Source organism: Xiphophorus maculatus, chromosome 5 (genome assembly GCF_002775205.1).
Source record: "Xiphophorus maculatus strain JP 163 A chromosome 5, X_maculatus-5.0-male, whole genome shotgun sequence".
NCBI lineage: Eukaryota > Metazoa > Chordata > Actinopteri > Cyprinodontiformes > Poeciliidae > Xiphophorus > Xiphophorus maculatus.
The window spans coordinates 16,902,875-16,923,631 of NC_036447.1; the positions used below are offsets into that span (position 1 = coordinate 16,902,875).

Here is a 20,757-nt window from a genome sequence, read left to right on the forward strand (position 1 = left end):
TTAATGATGTTTTGTGACTTTATCTCATTGTGGAGGCTGTCAATGTCTGTCTGCTGGACAAATGTCAAGTCAGCAGCCTTCGCCACAAGTCAAAACTGTTAATCAGTCCTGTTTTTGAGCATATCATAGTTTAACTTTAGAGAATTTCATTGCGAATACAGTTAAATTTTCAATTAATCCAAAAAGTAAAAAAATAAAATAAAATTTAATTTATTCATTAAGATTTTTCAGGAAAAAACAGAACTGGTATCAAGATCAGAAATTAAAAATTAGAAATAATTCTGTGATTATGCATCTTCAGCTTTTCTCTTTGCTTTCATGGTCAAGGTCATGAGTTTCTTAATTTGTGGTGTCAGGCATAAAAACCACTATCATGGAAAGATTGGCAATGCCTTTAGATTATTCCCCTTTCATATGCTTATTGACAAATTACACTTTTACTTAATGACTCAATATGTGTAAACTTTAAAGGTTAAAAAATGAATTCTGATGATGTCTTTGTGTTTTCTACCTTGTTAAAAACCCAGATTTCCCCGTTGACGGTGGGCCGTGGAACTCCGTGGCCGTTGTAGTGGAAGAGGACTCTCTCCTCTTTGGCGTTGCGTCTCAGTGACGTGCAAAGTTTCTTCACTTCGTCCACTGTGGGGTCCAGGCTCTGTTTGTAGCGTGCCTGAAAAGCATAACAACAAAGACATCAAGATAATATACGTCCACCTTAATTTTAATACGGTTACCATCTAATCAGGCCCTAAAACAAGATCACACACAAATCAACGGTCAAAAATATAAGAAGCAAAATGTCACATTTCTGCATCTTCTCAAATGGCCAAATAAGCTTCTGAACACACTAGTAAATAAGTGTTATTGTCACCGTCTGTATGTTGCCTGCTTGTTTTCTCAACCACCTATCGCGTATTTCATCTCCGACTCCACTGCTCTGAAGTCACAAAGCATGAAGTTCATTCGGCGTGACTAATCCGAGGAGATTTTACAGCCGGAGACCAGGGGAGTGTGTATTGTTTTTGGTTTGACTAAATCAAGGGCTGGAGTGTGCAAAGCTGAAAGTGACATGGAGGTGTCACAGCAGCTAGTTATATAACAGAAAAGCTCCTTCTGACTGCTCTGAATCATTGTGGAGCTCAACGAAGCCCTTTTGTTGCGCAACTAATGTGGCTTTTACTGAACAGCCTGCCTCCTATTGACTGGATGTGAATCACAGCAGACATTTTAACGTAGACTCCTAAGAACCATCCAGCCCATATAGCTCATAAAAACAGCAAGCTGACCTTGTGGACCAACTGTTTTACTTAGCCATCTAACACAACCATCACTTTGCTCGGAACAATAACTCCCCTCCGTTGACCTGGACAAGACAAAAGAGGTTATTATATGTATCTTGCAAATATATTTTTTCTTGCCCTACTATTGCACCATTTCTACAATAATTTAGGCAAAAAAAAAGCAAATTTTAATGAAAGTTTAATAAAATTAATTTCTCTCATGCACCAAACAAATATGCAATTATGACAAAAATAAAAACAGACTCTTTCTGCTTTTAGATTCACTTTTACTTAAAATATGTTGCAGGCAGAAAACATTTCTGGGGCTTTGATTTCTTTTCTTTTTTTTGTTTCCTTTCATCTGTTAGTTTACTATCGTTAAGGTCTGTTGCGAGTTTCTTTCAGATAAAGCCATTAAAAACTTTCTACTGGAAAATGCTCAAATGAAAAACAAGCAAAACTCATCTATAGCTGATGAATCCTGACAATATGGAAACCTTTGAATAGAATAGAACTTTCCTGAGAAACTTTTCAAAAAGCATTAAGGTTGCTTGCGTAGAAGTCTACCAGCACATAACATCAACTTATTAATATTTGCCCACTCTACAGTGCAAATAATATTGTGTATTGTTGAGTGCAAAAGATTCTTTGCACTCTACAACGTTCCTCACCATGTTTATCCGATTGTGAGGAAATATAGTGTTTCTTCTGTAGATGTGGACGTATGCTTGGACTCAATAGGCTAAAAAATAAAAGCCCTCTTCATTTTTAGCTTTCCTAAAACTTTTGTTTGTCTAAATATTCAGAGTAAAAACTAGCTGGTATTTGGACTGGACCAAAACTTAATCTAATTTGAGATAATGAAAAACATAAAAGGTGATAAAAGTTTAAATCGATGTGTAATGGCACTTTATATAAAAACAGGGGTGTGAGCATGTACTATACCTTTATACATGTTTATCTCACTCTCTAGTTATTCAAATTTGCAGTAAATATTTGCAATTTAACTTAAAAATGTTTATGCACAGATAAAAATATTAAAAATTATAATAAATAGGTGGAGAAAACATGTTTATTTCATTCTAAAAATCCTGCAATGGTCACACTGCTCTATGAAGTTCTTCTTGAAATGACGATGACATGAAATTAAACAATGAGGAAACTATGGTACAAGCAGGAAAGAAACCAGGAGCAGACAGATTCTTTTTTACACCTGTTACTTGAATACAAATAAATAGCTGTGAAGTGTGGCTAATGAGCACCTAATGATGATTTATAATGAAGTTTTTCTTCTTCAAAACCGTACATAAAATACAGTGGCCAAGCTGAGTAGACCTTTATTGAAGACGCCAACATTTCTGATTCGAATGTCTGGAGGAGGACGAACAGAAGAATCATGGCGGAACTGGCAGGATAATTTTATTTGTGCATTATTGGATAAAAGCGTCTGAATTCCAACAGGCCCTACACTAATCTCTGTGGTATCAAGTGGTATCTGAAGGGCATAATGGTGTTACAGTGAGTGATGAAGACAGGGTATCTGAATTATGTGGAAAAAGGCATGGCAGTATCAATTAAGAGTAAGAACTAAAAAGGTAAATAACTAAATGAAAGAAATTAAACACGTGAAAAAAACACAGAGGAGAATCCGACATACATTTTCTGTTTCTGTCTTGTGCGGAAACACAAGACAGGTATGTTTTGTTATACTTGTGAAAATCAATGTGTGACACAAAGATTAGGCTAGGTTTCGGTTGGTTCTTTACCTTTTGTATGGCACAGCTAAAGTGATTTGCATGAAAAATTTTAGAACATTTATGATAAAATATAATCTAATATTCATTTTTTTATAGTATAGGTCTTAGCTTTCTCTGGTTGTGAATGTGTCACTGGCCAAAAAACTTAAAGTAATAATTTTTCCTCCCTCCATACATGTAGCATTGTCATAAAGGAAGTGACATGGTGTTGTCTATAAATGCACTGGCAGCTTTGATTTTCTTGATGAAAAGATGGATTTGTGTACAAACATGTATTGTGTTTTCTGATTTTAATTCCTTGCTGGTAATCCAGTTGAATATCATATTTGTCCTTATTAAAAATCTATAGTAAATAGTTCAGTCTGGAATTGCTTTTCAGTCCCAGATTCAATCTGATTATAAATATTTCCTCATGAATATTTCAGTCTGTAACCACATTTTATTGTCTAAATGCTGGTGTCTTGAGACAAATTAGTGCAAAAAATTAAATCAGCCTTGGTTGCAAGATTTTGACGTAAAATGTATGTGACGCATTAAAATACCAGAACTAGCTTGGTTTGTGTATCTGGTAGTAGTTTGTAATAAATAGAGGAGACTTTAAATGTTTCCAGTAATCATAATAACTAAACTCTATAGTTGATAGTAGTTGCATTTTTAAGTATGAAATTTCTGTTTCATACTTTATCATCCAAAGTGCTTGTCATTTTTTTTTAGATGTACATGGTTTCTCTGCATGAATAATTAAATAAAAGAGCTTATCACATTTTTTTTTATCATTGTATCAAAGTGAACCTTTCTGACAACCAGAAAGGCTCACTTTGCATCCTACACCATAACAGTCTGGATTTAATTGCATCCTGAATGCTTGTAGTGCTTTGTAAAGGTCACCTGTTCTCAGCTAGTGACATGATGATAAATGGCACCTGAGATGATACAGGGCACACCTTCAAAACGAGTGTATTTCCTGTGTGATGTTATGTAATGGTGTTGTTTTACAGCAGTGTAACATAAAACACTGTCAGTCTGCCTCCTTTAGAGGCAGAAGTTCCCACTAAAGATCTGCGTGACTCATAGTTCGCTTTCACCTCTTGTGGTCACATTTTGTGGACAGAGCCGAAATTGAGTGTGTGAGCAAGGTACCCTATAAAAATAACTTGGTAACATTAGATCTGTGAGGTGGAAAGGGCCAAAAATACAGACAACTATTGTGATAAACTTATCAAATCATACCTAAAGCATTTGATCCATGTCATACAGTTTAAATGCAACCAAAACAAATACTAAGGAAATGTATGGAAGTTTTAGCTTTTGAAGAGCAGAAATAATTGGTAATACTAACTGACCTGAAACAGCAAAAGTTCAATTTGACTGAATGTCATGTCTACTACAGAATATGTAATTATCAGGTTGCAAATGTTTTTTCCCCCAAATAATAATTTTTTCAGCTCTCAGGGAAAAACAAGTCCCTGTGAGCTGACAGTAAAATGTGAAAACAGCAAACTAACTTGCTGATGAAAACCGACCTTCAAGCACCTACGAGACCTGACCAGGAAGAGGTTTGAACAAAAATAAATGAAGGACACTTATTTAAATTCCGGTGAGAAAGAACAGCCAAGTAAGACAAAAAGAGTTGATAGTCATTTCCCTGGTGACAGCAGTCCTGCTGAGGCCAGTGTGCCCAGGCTGACTCAGTTCACAGCAGGTCTTTTGGAGGAGAAGGTGAGATGACACGTCACCATCCAATCACGCCAAAACTCACCTCCTGTCAACACGACAGGCCCCGCGCAATTCTTCTTCCTCTACAGCAAATCAATTTATGTCTAGTTATAGAAGACAGCTTAGTTTTTCTAAAATAACTTCTTCTTTCAAACTTCTGAAGAGTTCATCCACAATTTTTAACAAATGTTAAAAACCTGCACTTTATCACTTATGTTTTTACACATTCTGCATACCAAGTACCACACAGACATAAATACAGCCATTTGAGATCCAACATCAAGTTCTCCTCAAACAAGCAGGATGCTGGAAGAGAGCAAGCAGTCAGAACAGGACTGCTGCTGCTTATGACTAAGTGGTATGAGTTATGCAACCGGCAGAAGGTCCGAATCCACTAAACACTGCTGCGCTGTATGCTTACGAGGGTCTGATTATTTCCAATAAGCAGGGCTTCTAACGCACATGGACAAACTGATTCCGATAATGATTTAAAAGCCCTCACAATCCCTCATCTAACTTCTTCTCTAAATGAAATCTGAGTTGAGAAATCAATTTGGCTTTCTGTCTTCCACCGGAAAAATTTGATCACTTAGCAAGTTCGACCACTTCCCATTCTTCCAGAGATAGCCCAACGATACATCCATTCAGACATTTATCTCCTATTTCTGTATGCTAATCTTAGCATGTATTGGTATTTAAATGATGTTCATTGTTCCTTTTTCCGTCTGTTTATTTGCTCCAAAGGTGGAAACCACAACTGAGGTGATCTAATCATATTGAAGATAATAAAACATTTTATGATAGTCACATTAATTGGCACACAATATACATGGGTGGTTTAGGACACAATTAAAGAAGGTATTATTAAGCTGCATTAATTTCAAATCTCTGCAAATCTAGTGATGATGCTGTAAATTTGTGATAGCAAAGGGAGAGAGAGACCTCTCAAGCACCAGTACAATTAAAATCAAAGACCTGAGTAGCACTTGAAACTAATTTTCAGACATTTTTAATTAAAATCTTTCACCTTGAGGGTTCTAAAATAGGTGAAACTTGTGTTCTTTACACCATTTCTCCTTTAATCGATAGTTTTCATACAAGTTTTTAAAAAAATATCTCAGAAATCCAGCTGAGTTCATGGCACATAAGTCAATTTTTAGATAGGATGAGGACTACTATACTCAGACCAGGTTTATGCCAGAATTAGGAGAAGCTAAAAATAAGCAAACTGTCAGATGTTGCACCTCATTACCGACTTGGGCGACATAAAGTTGATCTGGAAAGAAATGCAGAAAACTGGGAAGCAAATCTTAAGGAAGAAAAACTTTAAGATTTTTCTTCTTAAAGAAAAGAAGAAAAATGCTGGATTGACAGCATTTTCTGTCAATCCAGTTTCTAGCAAAGGTACATTTACATCTATATACATGCAACTGCAAATTTTCCGAGAAGAGGTAAGAAGAGGGTAAGTATTAATCAGGTGAGCAGTCAGAAGTTGCTATGTAACTTCAGAGGAACAGCAGGGATCCACCGCTCTTGTGGCAAGAAGAAAGCCTTTAGAAAACTGATTTGTAGTTTGGCAGAAGCCATGTTGAGGAGACAACATGTGGAAGAAGCTGGTCTAATTAGACCAAAATTGAACTCCTGGATGAAAAATCCAAAATATGGAATAAAACTATCACTGGAACAGATCATATCAATCATGAAACATAGTGGTGGCAGCATCATGCTGTGAGGATGCCTTATTTCAGCGAGTTGATGAAAAGAGGAATGCCACTTTCCTCAAGAGGCTGTAAAAGACTTGAGTGGGAATGTTCACCTTCCAACAAGCCAAGGCTACAAAACAAAAAGCTTGGATAAAAATATATTGGTTAAATCACAGACTTAAAACCAGCGTGGCAACACTTAAACATTGTCGTTTATGTATGCTCTCAAACCAATTTCTGTCTTGGTCCATCTCTTAAGATCTCAGTTACAACCATTCAAGTGTCTACTAGTAACATGACAAGATGTCTTTAAAAGACACTTTGATATTTAACTCTGCAGATGTTTGCCCTACAGTTTGCTGATTTAACGTCCACGCCTTCTTAAATTTTACTTTTGGTGCCTTTTATTTTATGTCACATATTTTTTAGCAAAGTGGCAAAACAGACCACACATTTCAGGCCTTCTGCTTTTACTGATCCAATTACCTTGCTCTTTTTAACTATCATAATAAAAAAGACTTGAGTCGTTGTTTCCTCTAACTTTCACTTCAGTTACCCACAAATTATACAACTGCACTCATCTGGACAGGAGAAATATAGCTTGGATTCAATATATTCTTTTAATATTGATAAAAATGATGAATAAAATACTTCAACATTTCAATAAAAGGCTGAATTAAAGTACTGGCAGAACATTGGAGCAGCAGTCAAACTAACCTGTGCTTCTGCAGATGTATTTTAGCAGTTATTCTTATCCCAAGCTGCCAGCTGCCTATTATATCACTATCCTCTGGTCTAATCAACTGCTGCCCTCATTTCCAGCCACCTGCAGGGCCACTTGCACCGGTTGGTGATTGAGGAGGGACCCGAAGCGGCCAAGGGTGCCACAAACCATTAGCCTAGAGACAGAGCTTAGGGAACAGTGCTGATTTTAACTCTGAGTGATGTCAAAACAAAGTGCGCCTCTACTAAGGGTCAAATTTTTAATTTCTTGAAATATTCAGCAGCAGTTTGTATCAGATTTACATCGCAAAGTACACACAAAGGTGAGAAACTAAAGAAGTTATTAGAAATCTTAATTAGATAAAGCAAAGGTCTGCAAACTGCTGCAAATATAAATGTCAGTAATTTGTGTTGCTGGGAAATCATTAGTCTTGCTACTAGATCTTTCCCCACAGCAATAGCATGTAGAGACAAGAGTTATTAGTATTGATCAAACAACCCAAAGACATATTATGGCCATTTGTGCTGTGGTGCATTAAGAATATGTTCTCTTTAACAAAATAAAACTATTATCTAAGCAGCAGTCAATTTTTAAAATAAACATCTAATTACGAGAAAATGAATGGTACGTTGTTCCCAAACAGACTATAGCTAAGGTTTTGATTTATCCTTTTTTCACCGACATGAAAACAACAGAATTGAATTTCAAGTAAAAGGAGGTGGGAAACTTTTTTACAAATAATGTAATAAAGTTATTAGCCTGGTAAAAACCAGCCTCTTGTTCTACACTTTCATCATGTGAGAAATTATGAAAAACTGGATATCCATAATTATTTAACTCTGCTCAGGTTCAGTCTGATGAAGATTTCTATTTAGTGTGTGTTTTACAGCAGCCTGTATAATCACAGAAATAAATGATGTGTGTGTGTGATATATTTCTTTAACTGTACAGACTGTGAAATTACAGTCTGGGACAACAGGGACAATAAAGATACATCTAATGAGACGTTAAGGAAGTGCAAACCCTCTGACAGACTGGAGCAAAGCTTCTTATAAAGGAGAACCAATAAGTCATAACTCTAAAACTATAAGACTACATGTCCAGGTATAAAAGTAAAATAGAGAGCAAAGGTGATGAATGTCAGGCGAGACCTTGCTGTTCAGAGGTCACACAGACCTTCGGTAACCCACTGAAGGGATTTGTGTTGCCAGAGTTACACTTCAATGGACATTAAAATCAATTCAGCATGTAGTGCCTGTCACAAGTATTTATATCCCTGAACTTTATCACATTTTGTCACACTACAAACTTTAAACTTCAATATATTTTGGGGGAAATTATGGGGTAAACCCATATAAAACATTATTCTCAATTTCCATTGAAAGGATTTAGGGTTGCGCAAGACCCTCTAGAGATATTGCATGTAAAGTAACAGCAATGAGCAAAACGATCTGTGACACTTTGCTGGACTAATGTGATGCTTTATCAGGAAAACTGTGAGGATGATGTAATCTATAAGCATTCAGCAGAATGATTCTGCTGGTCTTAATTTTCTCCAAGATGAAAATTTGATACGATCAAAATGGAATAAGCTTATTAAAATATCTGTATTATTGTTATGAAGAAAAAGCATACTCAAATTTCAAAAACTTTAAATAAACCATAACTTAAATTCAAATTAATTAAATCTTACAATGTTTGCTGACCAGCTATCTTCACAAAAGATTTGATTAATGAAGTCCCAAAAGCAAAAATTTAGTTTTGAATATTCAAAGAAAAGCAGACTTGCAAAATAAACAAATAATCCTAATAAGACAGCTCTCAGATAACCTTGTCAGATAATAAAATATTAAAATGTGTTATGCAAGACTGTCTGATCTTCAAGGGTACATTTGCCAGGAGTTGTTGCAGGGATCAAACAGCACCAATTCGTTTATGTTCTGTATCTTTTCAAGAAATGGAAAGAGTGCAAACATTTGGGAGGCAGTCGAGAATAAAAGGACAAAAAATAGACTGGACAGGAAGAACGAGAAAGCTGAGAGGCGTAACAGCAAACTAAAAGGAAAATGAAAGGGTGGAGGATGGGAATGTAGGAAAAAGAATCATCTTCTGCCTCCAACATCCTGAAAGAGAAAGCTGATCGTCTGGTAGGATGAGGTTATGCATTTATCAGGAGGAATAAAGTAGAGGGAGAGGCAAGACTGTATTAGATAAAAGCTCAGACGATGGAAATGTTTGGTTATTTAATTACAACTACAGGTATTTCCAAAGCCAATTGGAATCAAAGGCAACCTTTTAAATACAATAGCATGTGTGCATCAAAAAAACACCATCAGATCCAGACTTTTAACAGAGCATAATCCCTCAAAAGAAAGCATTTATAATACTTCAGGTTTCTTCTCCTAAGCAGCCGAGTACCTGCAAAATAAATATTGGGTAAATTCATTAGGCACACTTGTTGAATTGCAAGTTGTGGCCAGTGACTGAGCTGGAAATTGAAATGGTAAATTCAAGTCACATTGCAGCAACCCAATTCATTTGGAGGTCTAGACATGGTGAAGATAACTTTCTGAAGTTCAAACCAAGTATCAGACACACTAAAGACACTTTCAGCGCAGCACAGACATTTCTGACAACAGGCTAGTCTGAGTATCTCAGATACCGCTGATCTACTGGGTTCACAGAAAACCCATCTCAAGTTTATAGAGAATGGCCTTAAAAAAAGATATCCACTGAGCACCAGACAGATGTGATATGATAGGAAGGGAACCGTACCTCAAATAACCACTCATTACAACCAGGTTATGCAGAATACCATCTTTAAATGCATAACATGTGAACCCTTAAATCACAGGGCTCACTTGTGAGAAAGAAAAAGATCAACAGATCTCTGATCAACAGATCAACAGATCGTCTGATTCAGACTAATTCGTGCCTCTCATTTCAGTGACAAACCGGAAGATGGACATTAACAGAGAAAGAAAAAGTAAAACATTGCCTGTCCCGATGAGTCAATTTCAATCATGTCATTCAGGTGTTGGGGTCAGAATTTGGAGTACACAACATGAAAACACAACCCATTCTCACTCCCAACTCGTCATATATTGACGCATTGGACAGTCCGTCCTTGTCACATATTGACGCGCAGGGTACCTCTTTTGCGTCAATATGTGACGCGAGGGGTTTTTACCCTATGCCTTACCGTAATTTTTGCCCTAGACCTAACCAAATCGTCGGGTTTTGAAGGTTCGACAGCGGTTGCGAGAACCCTTCGCGTCAATAATCCACGTAAAACATGTGACCTACCTAAATCGTCAACATGTGACGCTGAAGGACCCTGCCCAAGTCGTCAACTATTAACTATTCTGTTAAAAAATAAAACCTAGGTTTATGTTTGACAAATATTTTCCAAATATGACAGCCTCCGCTGTTTCACTTTCTCTGTTTCTCACCTTTTTGAAGTCGAAATGTAGTAAACAAACTAAATTCAAAACAATATGGATGCCTTTACCTGAATAAATATGATGACTGCTGTCTTTACCCAAAATGACAGAGCGATCTTTCTCCTGGTACAATTTCCTCCATGGCCAGGTCATGACCAGGAGGAGACATTTGGTGTCTCTCCAGCAGCTCCTGTCATCTCTTGAGACCCGACCTTTACCTCTGATTCACTTTATCAAAGGTTGATCTGACCCCTGACACAATCTGGTGATGTATGGCCCAACATAATGCCAGACGACACAGAGAACTTCCCTTCAGATAATATTTTCACACTTGTCTAACTTTTAGATAAAGGCAAGGGGCCTTTGGATCAAATTATTTAATCCCGTAACTTTTTTTCCTATTTTATTGAGAAATCAAGAGGGGTATTTGAAGTTTTTCCAAGAAACCTGAGTTTTCTGCAGAAGATAAGGAAAGTTTTTTCCTGCCCTTTCTGAAACGACAAGGTCAGGCTCACCGCTGTGGGAGAAGAGGAAAAAACAAGACCTGGTGTCAAACTTCAGTCTAATTAAGGAGTTGACCAAGTCAGTAAATGCTCAAGATCAATCCTAACATGGAGAGCAGGTTCCTAATGGTGGGACTGCTTAATATAGAGATAAGCCTCCAGTGTTGACAGCTAGAAGAACTATCCATCTTCATTAAACCGCCAGTACTCGTGAAGTGGCAGTAATGAATGGCTATTTCTCTGCTCCTTTTCTCTCTCTTCTCGTTCCCCCCATGTATTCTGCTCTTTTCTTTTAATTAACTACACACCTTCCTCTGAAATTGTGACAACTCCTTTATATTTGGTGTGGATTAATTCAGCCTGACCAGATCTGTGGTTAAATCCTTCTTTTACAAAAATAAAAAATGCTTGTAGGGACATGTTTTATACTTTTCAATGTGTATGGTTGATCTATAAATGTTTATATATATTTTTTTCTTTGAATGAAAGCTTCTTTTACATTTCTGATCTAAACCTTTAGAAAAAAAAGTTTGGGGATGCAGTTAACATCAGTGAAGGTCTAAAACTTAGATGCAGATCTTCCTTTCTCTATTTATTTTTTATCTTTACCTGTGCTCACAATGGCATCAGACTACTTGGCACGCTGTCTACAACTGGAAACTGCTAAGCAAACATTATTGTTTTTCAAGTTTTAGCATTTATGGAGCTTGTAAAGAAGCTATGTTAATATGGGGAGTTAATACAGGCGATGGCAGAGTCAAAGAGAGGAGATCAATATGACATGATAATTTTTCCTCTCTCTGTGGCAAGCTGCAATGACACCCCTTATCCTGAAAGACTGCCTTAATGTTGATGAAGCCTGGGGACAAGGAGGAATAAAGACATCCTGCAGAGACAAGCTGGACAGAGTTATTTGACCGGATTTAGTTAGAACAAGCAATAATACAGTTTAAGCAACTCAACTCTTAACTCTTCAAGGTGTCGTTACCCTTGTAATAAGTAAAACTGTAGTAAAATGTGAGAAGAAATCACAGTTTCCTGTTATTACAGATTCCTCCCACTACATGACTTTAACCCAAAATTATCTACCGATCTGTACACCTGTGTCTGACTGAATGTGACTCTTAGAGCAGTGGTCCCCAACCACCGGGCCACGGACTGGTACCGGGCCGCGGACCAATTGGTACCGGGCCGCGCAAGAAATAATGAACTACTTCCGGATCTTTTATTTTGAAAATCCTAAACCGGATTTTACCGGTTACGTGTTGCGCGTCAAAATTGAGCCAACTTGCAGCAGAATGAGTAACAAAACAACATCGGAGTACTGCGGCGCACCCCCCTAAGACAGTGGTCGAGGACCACTGTCTTAGAGCAAAAGCTTTTTTAAAGACCAGTTGTTACTGGAAAAAAAAAGTTATGTAAGTTCAGTCCATTTAATGTGGCAAATTCAAAAGATTTATACATTGCCAAAAAAAAGCCTCAAGAATAAGTTGGATTGTTTAAATTTAAAATTAAAGAAGCAGCAACACTAGAAGCTAAATATAAAATAATTTCTTTCAGAAGTCAAGTGAACAAAAATAAGCAATGAGAATTTGTTTAAACTGTAAAAAGTAATCAAATAAGATTTCACTTTCTGCTTAGCAATTACATTAAAAGCTAGCAAGCTTTGAAGATGAAGTGGAGACAAAGATGGGAAAGCTAAATAATTTTAATTCTGAACTCAGGGTGTGATGTAGATTTTTCTTTCATGTGGTTCACTGGGTTGTGTTTTATCAGACATTTTTTAGTTGGTGGTGACAACCAATTATAAGTGATATTCTCAATAAAATATTGTCTTTAGACAAAAACACATGCAGCTTGCAAAGCTTTTGATGTTTTCAATTTGGAAATAAGAGGAACATCCAAGCAACACCTGGACAATCAGATTTCTTTCTGCAGAAGTTATCCAGTAAAGCATTTGTTCTATTATTTAGAACATAAATAAGTTGTACCACACAATGTTTTGAAAGGATGTTGTTTGCGGTCGATGTGCTAGTTTTTTCCAGCTCTCATCTTAATATAATATTGTTGCTGTAGCTGCATGTGACTGTTCGCGTGGTAGAGTGGTCGCCTTGCAATAACAGTTAATTAGAAAGAGCTAAAATTAACAAACAAATTTTATTAGTTGCACAGTATAACTTTAAAGTTCATTTTAGATTTTCCCCCGATAATATATTGGACATCTACAAACAATAAGCTCCTCAAAGTTTGAGTCTATCTATTCAATCAGCAAACTTTTAAGATTCCATATAAAAAAAATCAATTTCTCTGAAGCAAGTTATGAAGACAGAAGACAGATGATCTCTAGGTGACCCTGACCTGAAGTATTTTACTCGGACCTTTTTACTTAAAATGTTGGATATCTTTGTCCTCAAAGTTTACAGATGAGAAGAAACTAAGATAAATTTACACTCAGCACAGGAAATTGAAAAAAACAAACAAAAAAACACTTCCTTTATTTCAATGTGATGCTCAGGAAATGGAAAATTACTAAACTCTTTCTGAGTTGGTATCATTATTATACAAGCACATGCAGGCTGTCCAAATACACTTCTCAAAAGCATATAATATGAGTTTGATTACAGATTAATCAGGTCTCCACTTACTTTTCCTCAACTCTTTTTTCTTTTAAAATAAGCCGTCTCTTTATCTTTGTTTATTGGGTATTAGTAAAAAAAAATACAATAAGGCAAACAAAACATAAAAATTAGCCAATTAAAAGGCCACTGCAAGTAAGATTGTTGATAGAATTGCGCCTCTCATCACTGAAATGGACAGAAATCCAGAAAAAAAAGGAAATAGGGATTAAAAAAAGGTGATAAGGAGGTGCTGAATATTTCTATAAATACTAAATATAAGAGGAAGGAGAGGTGCACTAGTCTGAAACAGTCACTAACAAAAAGATAGAAGTCAGAGAGAAAGAGTAGATGTAATTATCCAATTAATCTGTCCAAGCGATGTCTTATCATTCAGCACTAATAGGAAAAAAGAAATTAAAAGGCTGAAGAAAAAATAAATCTGAAGAACTTAATCATTTACCCAAGTCGCTTTAGAGCAAAAAAGCTTAAACTGATGGTTTTACTTGCAATTAAAAGAACAAGAGGCCCTCAGCACATTTGGTGTCTTGGCAGCAAATTTGTTGTATCCTGATAAACCCACTGCATCTATGTCAGGCTTCATGACAAACAGCTCATTATGCAAAATTAATTGGTAATGCTGCTCAGGGCTCAAGGTACTTCTCGGTTCTTGCACAGATCCTAATGAGAAACAGGAAAATTAACAAATCAGGTGAAAACAGGCCCACTTACTGTACAAGATCTGTCAAAATCAATGCTGTGATCTGAGCAGACATTAATCAGAACTTTCCTACCACCCACCACAGAACTCAGTGGCTACCAAAGTGAAAGAGTCAGGGCCCTATTTTGGGTCAAGATATTCAAATTAAGGTTTCTCAGATGATTTCAAGTTAACCAAATAAAATATTTGCATATTTTTTGCTGAATCTGTCCAAAAATAATGGAGGGTCATTATGTCATGTTCTTGTTTCATTGGCTTTTTACCAATTTTTGTACAGTTCAAGATAAATATACAAGTTATGGCTAGAAATATTTTAGCAAAACCAGGGTATTTAAATTAGAAGGTAAAAACACAAAGCAACAATTATTACTACTGCAGCTAAAATAAAACATTGATTATTGCAGTTATTACAACAGCTATAAAATTTTATTATTATTAATTTTATTACACTGATCAAAGCAAAAGTTCTGGCGAAACAAGTGTCTCACTAAACATGCTTATGTAGTAAATTAAACATTTTTGTTGTTCTGCTCTTTATAGAGTAACTTAAGTATACTGAGCTCATCTAAGCTAGTAAATTAGCCGGCCTGAAGATAGCTGCTTTACATATGATGCTTGTATCTACCCACCTATAGAAACTGTGCATCTAGGACTGGAAATATCTCGAAAGTTTGCCATTTATTTTATAAGTTTAGTTTTATTCCAACCAGAATTGCAATATAGCTCTATATACATGTAAACTCTGGTCCACTGGGCATGCCGTCTCATATACCAGTGAGTGGCCAATAAGCAAACTTAAGTCAAAACTTTAATGCTTGCAAGGAAACATTAGATCAACTACTGCAACTTATCCCAGAGACCAAACTGAAGGATTTATTTAAAACCACCAAAAAGGGAAGTTCCTTCTTTTATTTGATAAGAGATCCTGAAATCCCTCCTTCTCCACCAGACATTCTTCGTTTGATGTGAACAGACCTTCCTGTTTTAATGAAAGTTGTGTAATGCTAAAACTTTTAGAACAAAGAAAAACTTTTGACTTATTTCTGTTATGGCTGGTTGGGACGTAGGCTCTCAACAAAAAAAAGAAAAAAGAAAACGTGACATGAATCATCAGAGCAGAGAAGAATAGGCCTGGTGACAGGCAGCAAAGTGACTCAGATGATTTCCACAGACATAGAAATGCCTTCAGGGACGAGTGTTTTTTAAGCCATTTCTGAAATCCTCTAAGAGTCTACTGTTGATGGCACCCGCCTCCAATTTGCCCCATTGTCCTTAAAAGCACCAGTGCCCACACTCTGTCCTCACTTTTGGAAGGATAATTCAGTGAAAACAACAATATTTTATCCTCCTCAACAGAATAAAGAAGTAGCCTAATGAATGGTGGGTGTTGTATATATACAGTCTCTGTTCATTCACTGAGTCACATCCTGGCCTCCTGTGTTGTATCCTCCTGCTCTGCATCCTTTCCAGCAGCTTCAAGCCAATCTGAATGCGTACGTATGAAACCAAATACAGAGTTGGGATGTAAAAATAGTCTTGACACACCCAATACTATTTTCAGAGTATAGCAAGCAAAAGATTACAAGGAAGACTTTAAAGACACTTTGTTCTCTAAGCCAAGGGGAAACAACGCAATGTTGATTATTCTGCATCACAAGAAATTCAGAACATTGTTCTTAAAACAGTACATTTATTGTACCAATTAGATTATAAATGAAGATTGTAAACAATAAAATGCTGCATTAGGGTTAATTATATTTGACAAGCTCTATAAATTTCTGGTAGTAAGGCCACACAGAGAGTGACAAATCTGGAAGTGAACAAATGTCTTACAACGTTTGATCTGGAAGTCATCCAGCCTTCTGGAAGTTCCCCTGTACTGAGTTACATAATCAACATTTATTTTAGGATTACTACACTTGAAAACAAGACAGGTTTTCCTATTTACAACATTCAGATCAGCATCCATCTGTTCAAATGCAGATTATTATGTACAGATTTCAGTTTCCACTGTAAACCTCTAACAGAAAACTGATGGGTTGAGTAAAGCTGCATTTGGAAAATACAATAATGCTTGTAAATGCTGTGCAACAAAGCAGTTTTAATATCTCTTTCTCTGCTGGCTTTCTTGCATATGATACTCTTAGACAGTAATCTGTCCAGATCCTAAAAAGACAGCTCAATAGCGGGGCTTTATTAAAAAAGCTCTAAGAAGTAAAGTAAAACATCTAGAAAGATTGATATTTTCATATTTCCACTTTGTAAGCTGTACCTCTACCATAAACAATCAGATGCAAACATAAATAAAGATTCATCAATTAAAGGAGTCCATACAGTGCATCCCACCCTCTAAGTGATGCCATGCTGAAGAGAAAGAAAATAAATCGATATTGACTTTCTACACTGAAAATGGGCGGTAAAGCCCTTTAAGATGTATTGTCATCATTGCATCATCTTAAACCACAGTGAAATTTTACACCAGATCTCAATTTGGTTTTTCTTTGGTGATGGAAAAAGCTCAGAAATCGGGAGAGACCAAGCCTTTGAAGCCCAGCCCGACGATGCATAATGCAGAGGCCATTAGCTGAGAGGACAGCAGGGGTTTGCAGGCTGCAGCCAAATAGGAGAGCTGAATACAGCCACCCCACAAATACAGAAAAAAACCCCCAAAAAACACTTTGATTAAACCTGTTTGGCAGCTGCAATATGTTCAGCAATTTGTGCACACTGTGTTGGCTTTGAAAAGGCGATCTGACAAGACAAGCGTGTCGCTTTTTATCTTAAGAGATAACAACCAACAATTGTGGAGGAAAGAATTTGAAAAAGGATTCCCAAACAAATAACAGACGGCTGAGAAGGAAAAGAAAAGGGTGACAGGCATAGATAATATGAAAGTGAACAAGTGAGGTTTAAAAGAGAATGAGAAAGCAGCTGAGCCAGATTGAGGTAGAATGCACAACAGTAAAATGAAAGCTAAGATATTGCAATGGCTTTCTGGACAGCACAGTCTTTATTTTAATAAAGGAAAATAAAAGACAAAAGTAATAAAAAAAAACAGAAAGGAAGAATAAATGAAGCCCAGATGCAGATGATGTGAATCAGTATGAACAACATATGAACAGTAATTTAGTTCTGGGTCTGATCCAAGATATTGGAGTGTCTTCATGTCTCCTCACAAATGATGGAAGGACAGAGGAACAGATAGACAGACGGACAGGGGCCACATCTGCAACAATATAGGCTCAATTCAAGTCTGCTGTGATAAAGAAAGGGCTGAGATAAGAAGCAGAGCTCTTGATTTACCGGTTTGTCTTGAGATATGGATCATAACCAAAAGAACAAGATCCCGTAAACAAGCTGAAGTAATCTCCCTCCATGGGATCGGTAGGTCTCACACTGATGACACTGCAGCTCTGTTCTCCGGTGGGAGCTCTGAGCCAACCCAACCCTCTGCCCACTGAAATGTCTTGATCAGTACACATTTGAAGGTTTTCTGGAAACGCCCCACTGGGACGACACTCTGAGGTAGATCCACAACTTGTTAGACGGGCTTTAAATCCCCTCCCTCGGCCTGGGATCATTTGGGATCCCACAGAGTGAATAGAGAGTTGGATGTCAGTATTTCTTTCTGGCCTCATGAAGAGACAAATGGACATTTACCATCCATATTTAATCTGCCTAAAACTAAACAATACATCAAAAGCAACCAGCTGAATATTTGGTTACCAGGGTAACCCCAGTAATCTGAAAACTGAGAGAGGAATCTCCATGTGGAAAGGGTCTTCTACCATGACCAGTCGTGAAAGCTCCAGCACAACCACATCTGTCAGTTACAGACCAATCACAATCTTGGCACATGTGGCGCCATTCAGCTCTGCTGGCGTTTTATTACCTGGCTAACTGCTCACTAACACAGCTGTTGAGGTTAGAGATGGAAAGTGCTGCGATGGCAATAATGTTTTTTTTTCTAACACAGTTATTGAGAAGAGCACAAATTATTTTCAATCTGCCTTTTTTTAGGAATTTTTTTTAATCATACTACTCCTACATATCTTCATTATCTTTTGAGAGAAGCAGATGTCATTTAAGTATTTCCATTGAATTATCTCTTGTAAAATCAAGAACTGCAACAACAACAAGAAATAAACACAGAATAAAACAATTTATAGGGACAGAAAGTAGAAAAACAAAAATATTTGTTGGTATGGACACGAGAGAGCCTTCATTGAAAATAAAATATTTTTATGTTGTAGAGGAAAAAATTATGATAAAGAGAGGTCAGCAAACAACAAAGAGGGACTAAAGAGCGGGAGGAAGTGTTGGTGGAAAAAGTGAGTGGGCAGATGGGATGGAGATTGCTTTTCTTTCTGTTTTTGCTGGCCATAAGGGCTAATGTTCGAGCCCTGCAGCAAACATACACATAGATTCGTGACAGCAGAGCTGGCAAAACTAAACTCTGAATGGTTCAGCTGTTGCAAACAACACTGCTACCAATAACCGCCATGGGCTGTACACAGAAATGTGCAAAATAATGGATGCTAATTTGCTCTCAGGTATAATATTTACCAACTCAACTCATGTACAACAAAAATGTTTTCCCCCCACTGTGACAAGCGGGTAATAACTGCAGCATAATTGATTGCTTTGTCAACACTTTATGTAAGGTGTGTTGGCGAAATCGGCTCTTTGTCGTGATGCTGCAGAGCTCTGAATCCTCAGGCTGGAAACAGGAACAGCTTTCTCACCCTCCCACTCCTCCTCCTCCTCCCAGGCTTCTACCACCATTTGCTGCTGACCTCTGGGATCAACCAAACCCAAGCTCACATTTCTTTAGTAGCTCCATCTCTGGAGTCGTTCTTCCTCCACCTCCTCTTACCTTATGCATTTTCTTCTAAACCATCACACCGAACAGCCACGTGTTCTATTTCTAGCAGCTCCACAGCTTTCAGCAACACACCCAACAAGATGATGTGTGTTTTGATACTGAAGCTTTAAGAATCAAATCAAATCAAGCCTGGTCAAATTGAACTAACGACAGATTTTGAGGCAGTATTATTAGTGGAAAAGATCAAATATTGGTAAGACAACATATTTTCATCCTACTTAATGCAACACAATATTCAGTGCATTAGTTCCATAATACCTTGTATTAGCAGTTTTATGTAGTAAGCCACAATCACAACAACTGCATGGTGTTTATCAAGAAAGCTGAATTAAGAAATATAGCAGGAAGCATTGAAAGCTGGCACTTTTAGACATAATATCCACATAGTATGATTAACAATTTAAGGGATTTCTAAAATATTTGACTTTTTATTGAATTAGATGCACTGTAATGCTATTTGTTGTGAACGACATAAAGCACAATTTTATAAAGTATCCTTAGAACGTCGCCTAAAGATAGCAGTAAAGCCATAGTTAAGTAACAAACTCAAACCTCTATAAACTGAATTCCAAAAAGTGAATAATTGGAAAATGAAATAATTGCATCGGGGACACAAAACATTTTACCTGGCATCAACTTAAATAAGTAAACATATTTCTGTGTTGTTGTTTGTTGGAAAAAGATGTAAGGGAAGCTTAAAAGATAAGAAATGTATTTGTCTGAAATAAATAAATAGCCTGCCGATGATCTCAAAACTAAGTAAAACATAAATCAGGTTCACTTTTCTATAAGATGGCGGACAAAATGAAACCTCCAAGGGATGAGCAATTCATCAAGAAAAAAAAAATCTCAGGCGAAAGTACTGGAGAAATGTAGATGATACGAGACAAAAAATATGACAGTTATTGCGCTTCATTTACCATCAATGAAACATGGTTTCATCCAGCTTGATATGGCGAGCAACAGAATCCATTAGTGTACGTGTGTGTGTTGTGTATATATATGTATTTATAGTAGGATAATAAGGAGGATTTCTCCACTCACCCTGGGTTGCCAGTTTTCGTACTGCTTTTGCAAATTTGCCCCAATGGTCTCCAGGGCTTTCTGTGGACTCATTGACAGAGGATCTGACAAGAAAAACAAGCGCGGTGAAACCACACTGCCACCTCTGACTCACACCCACACAGGCCAACTGCACAAAACTGTCACACCTCAACAAAAAAACAACAAAATACTAATAAAATTGAGGTTGACAAGTCAGATATAATTACGGCTTCCACATTCAGACTGTGAGTACTAGGGAAATACAGTTTTGGCATTAAAAATATAGTATGAAATTGAGGGGTTTTAAAAATAATATCAGGATATCACAACATATGGCACTAAGAAAAAGAATAAATGTTAAACATG

General features: G+C 36.9%; 1 protein-coding gene across 6 annotated transcripts in view; it reads right to left on the reverse strand.

Annotated features, from left to right (window-relative positions):
- rptor (regulatory associated protein of MTOR complex 1) overlaps positions 1-20,757 on the reverse strand; it is a 142,422-nt gene that overhangs the window by 103,554 nt on the left and 18,111 nt on the right. For all 6 annotated transcript variants that reach the window (XM_023333675.1, XM_023333676.1, XM_023333674.1 and 3 more), the window contains exons 4-5: positions 20,392-20,474; positions 512-670 (exon numbers count right to left, since the gene is read on the reverse strand). In XM_023333675.1, the coding sequence (XP_023189443.1) occupies positions 512-670; positions 20,392-20,474 (242 nt within the window). The remainder of the gene's footprint in view (positions 1-511; positions 671-20,391; positions 20,475-20,757) is intronic.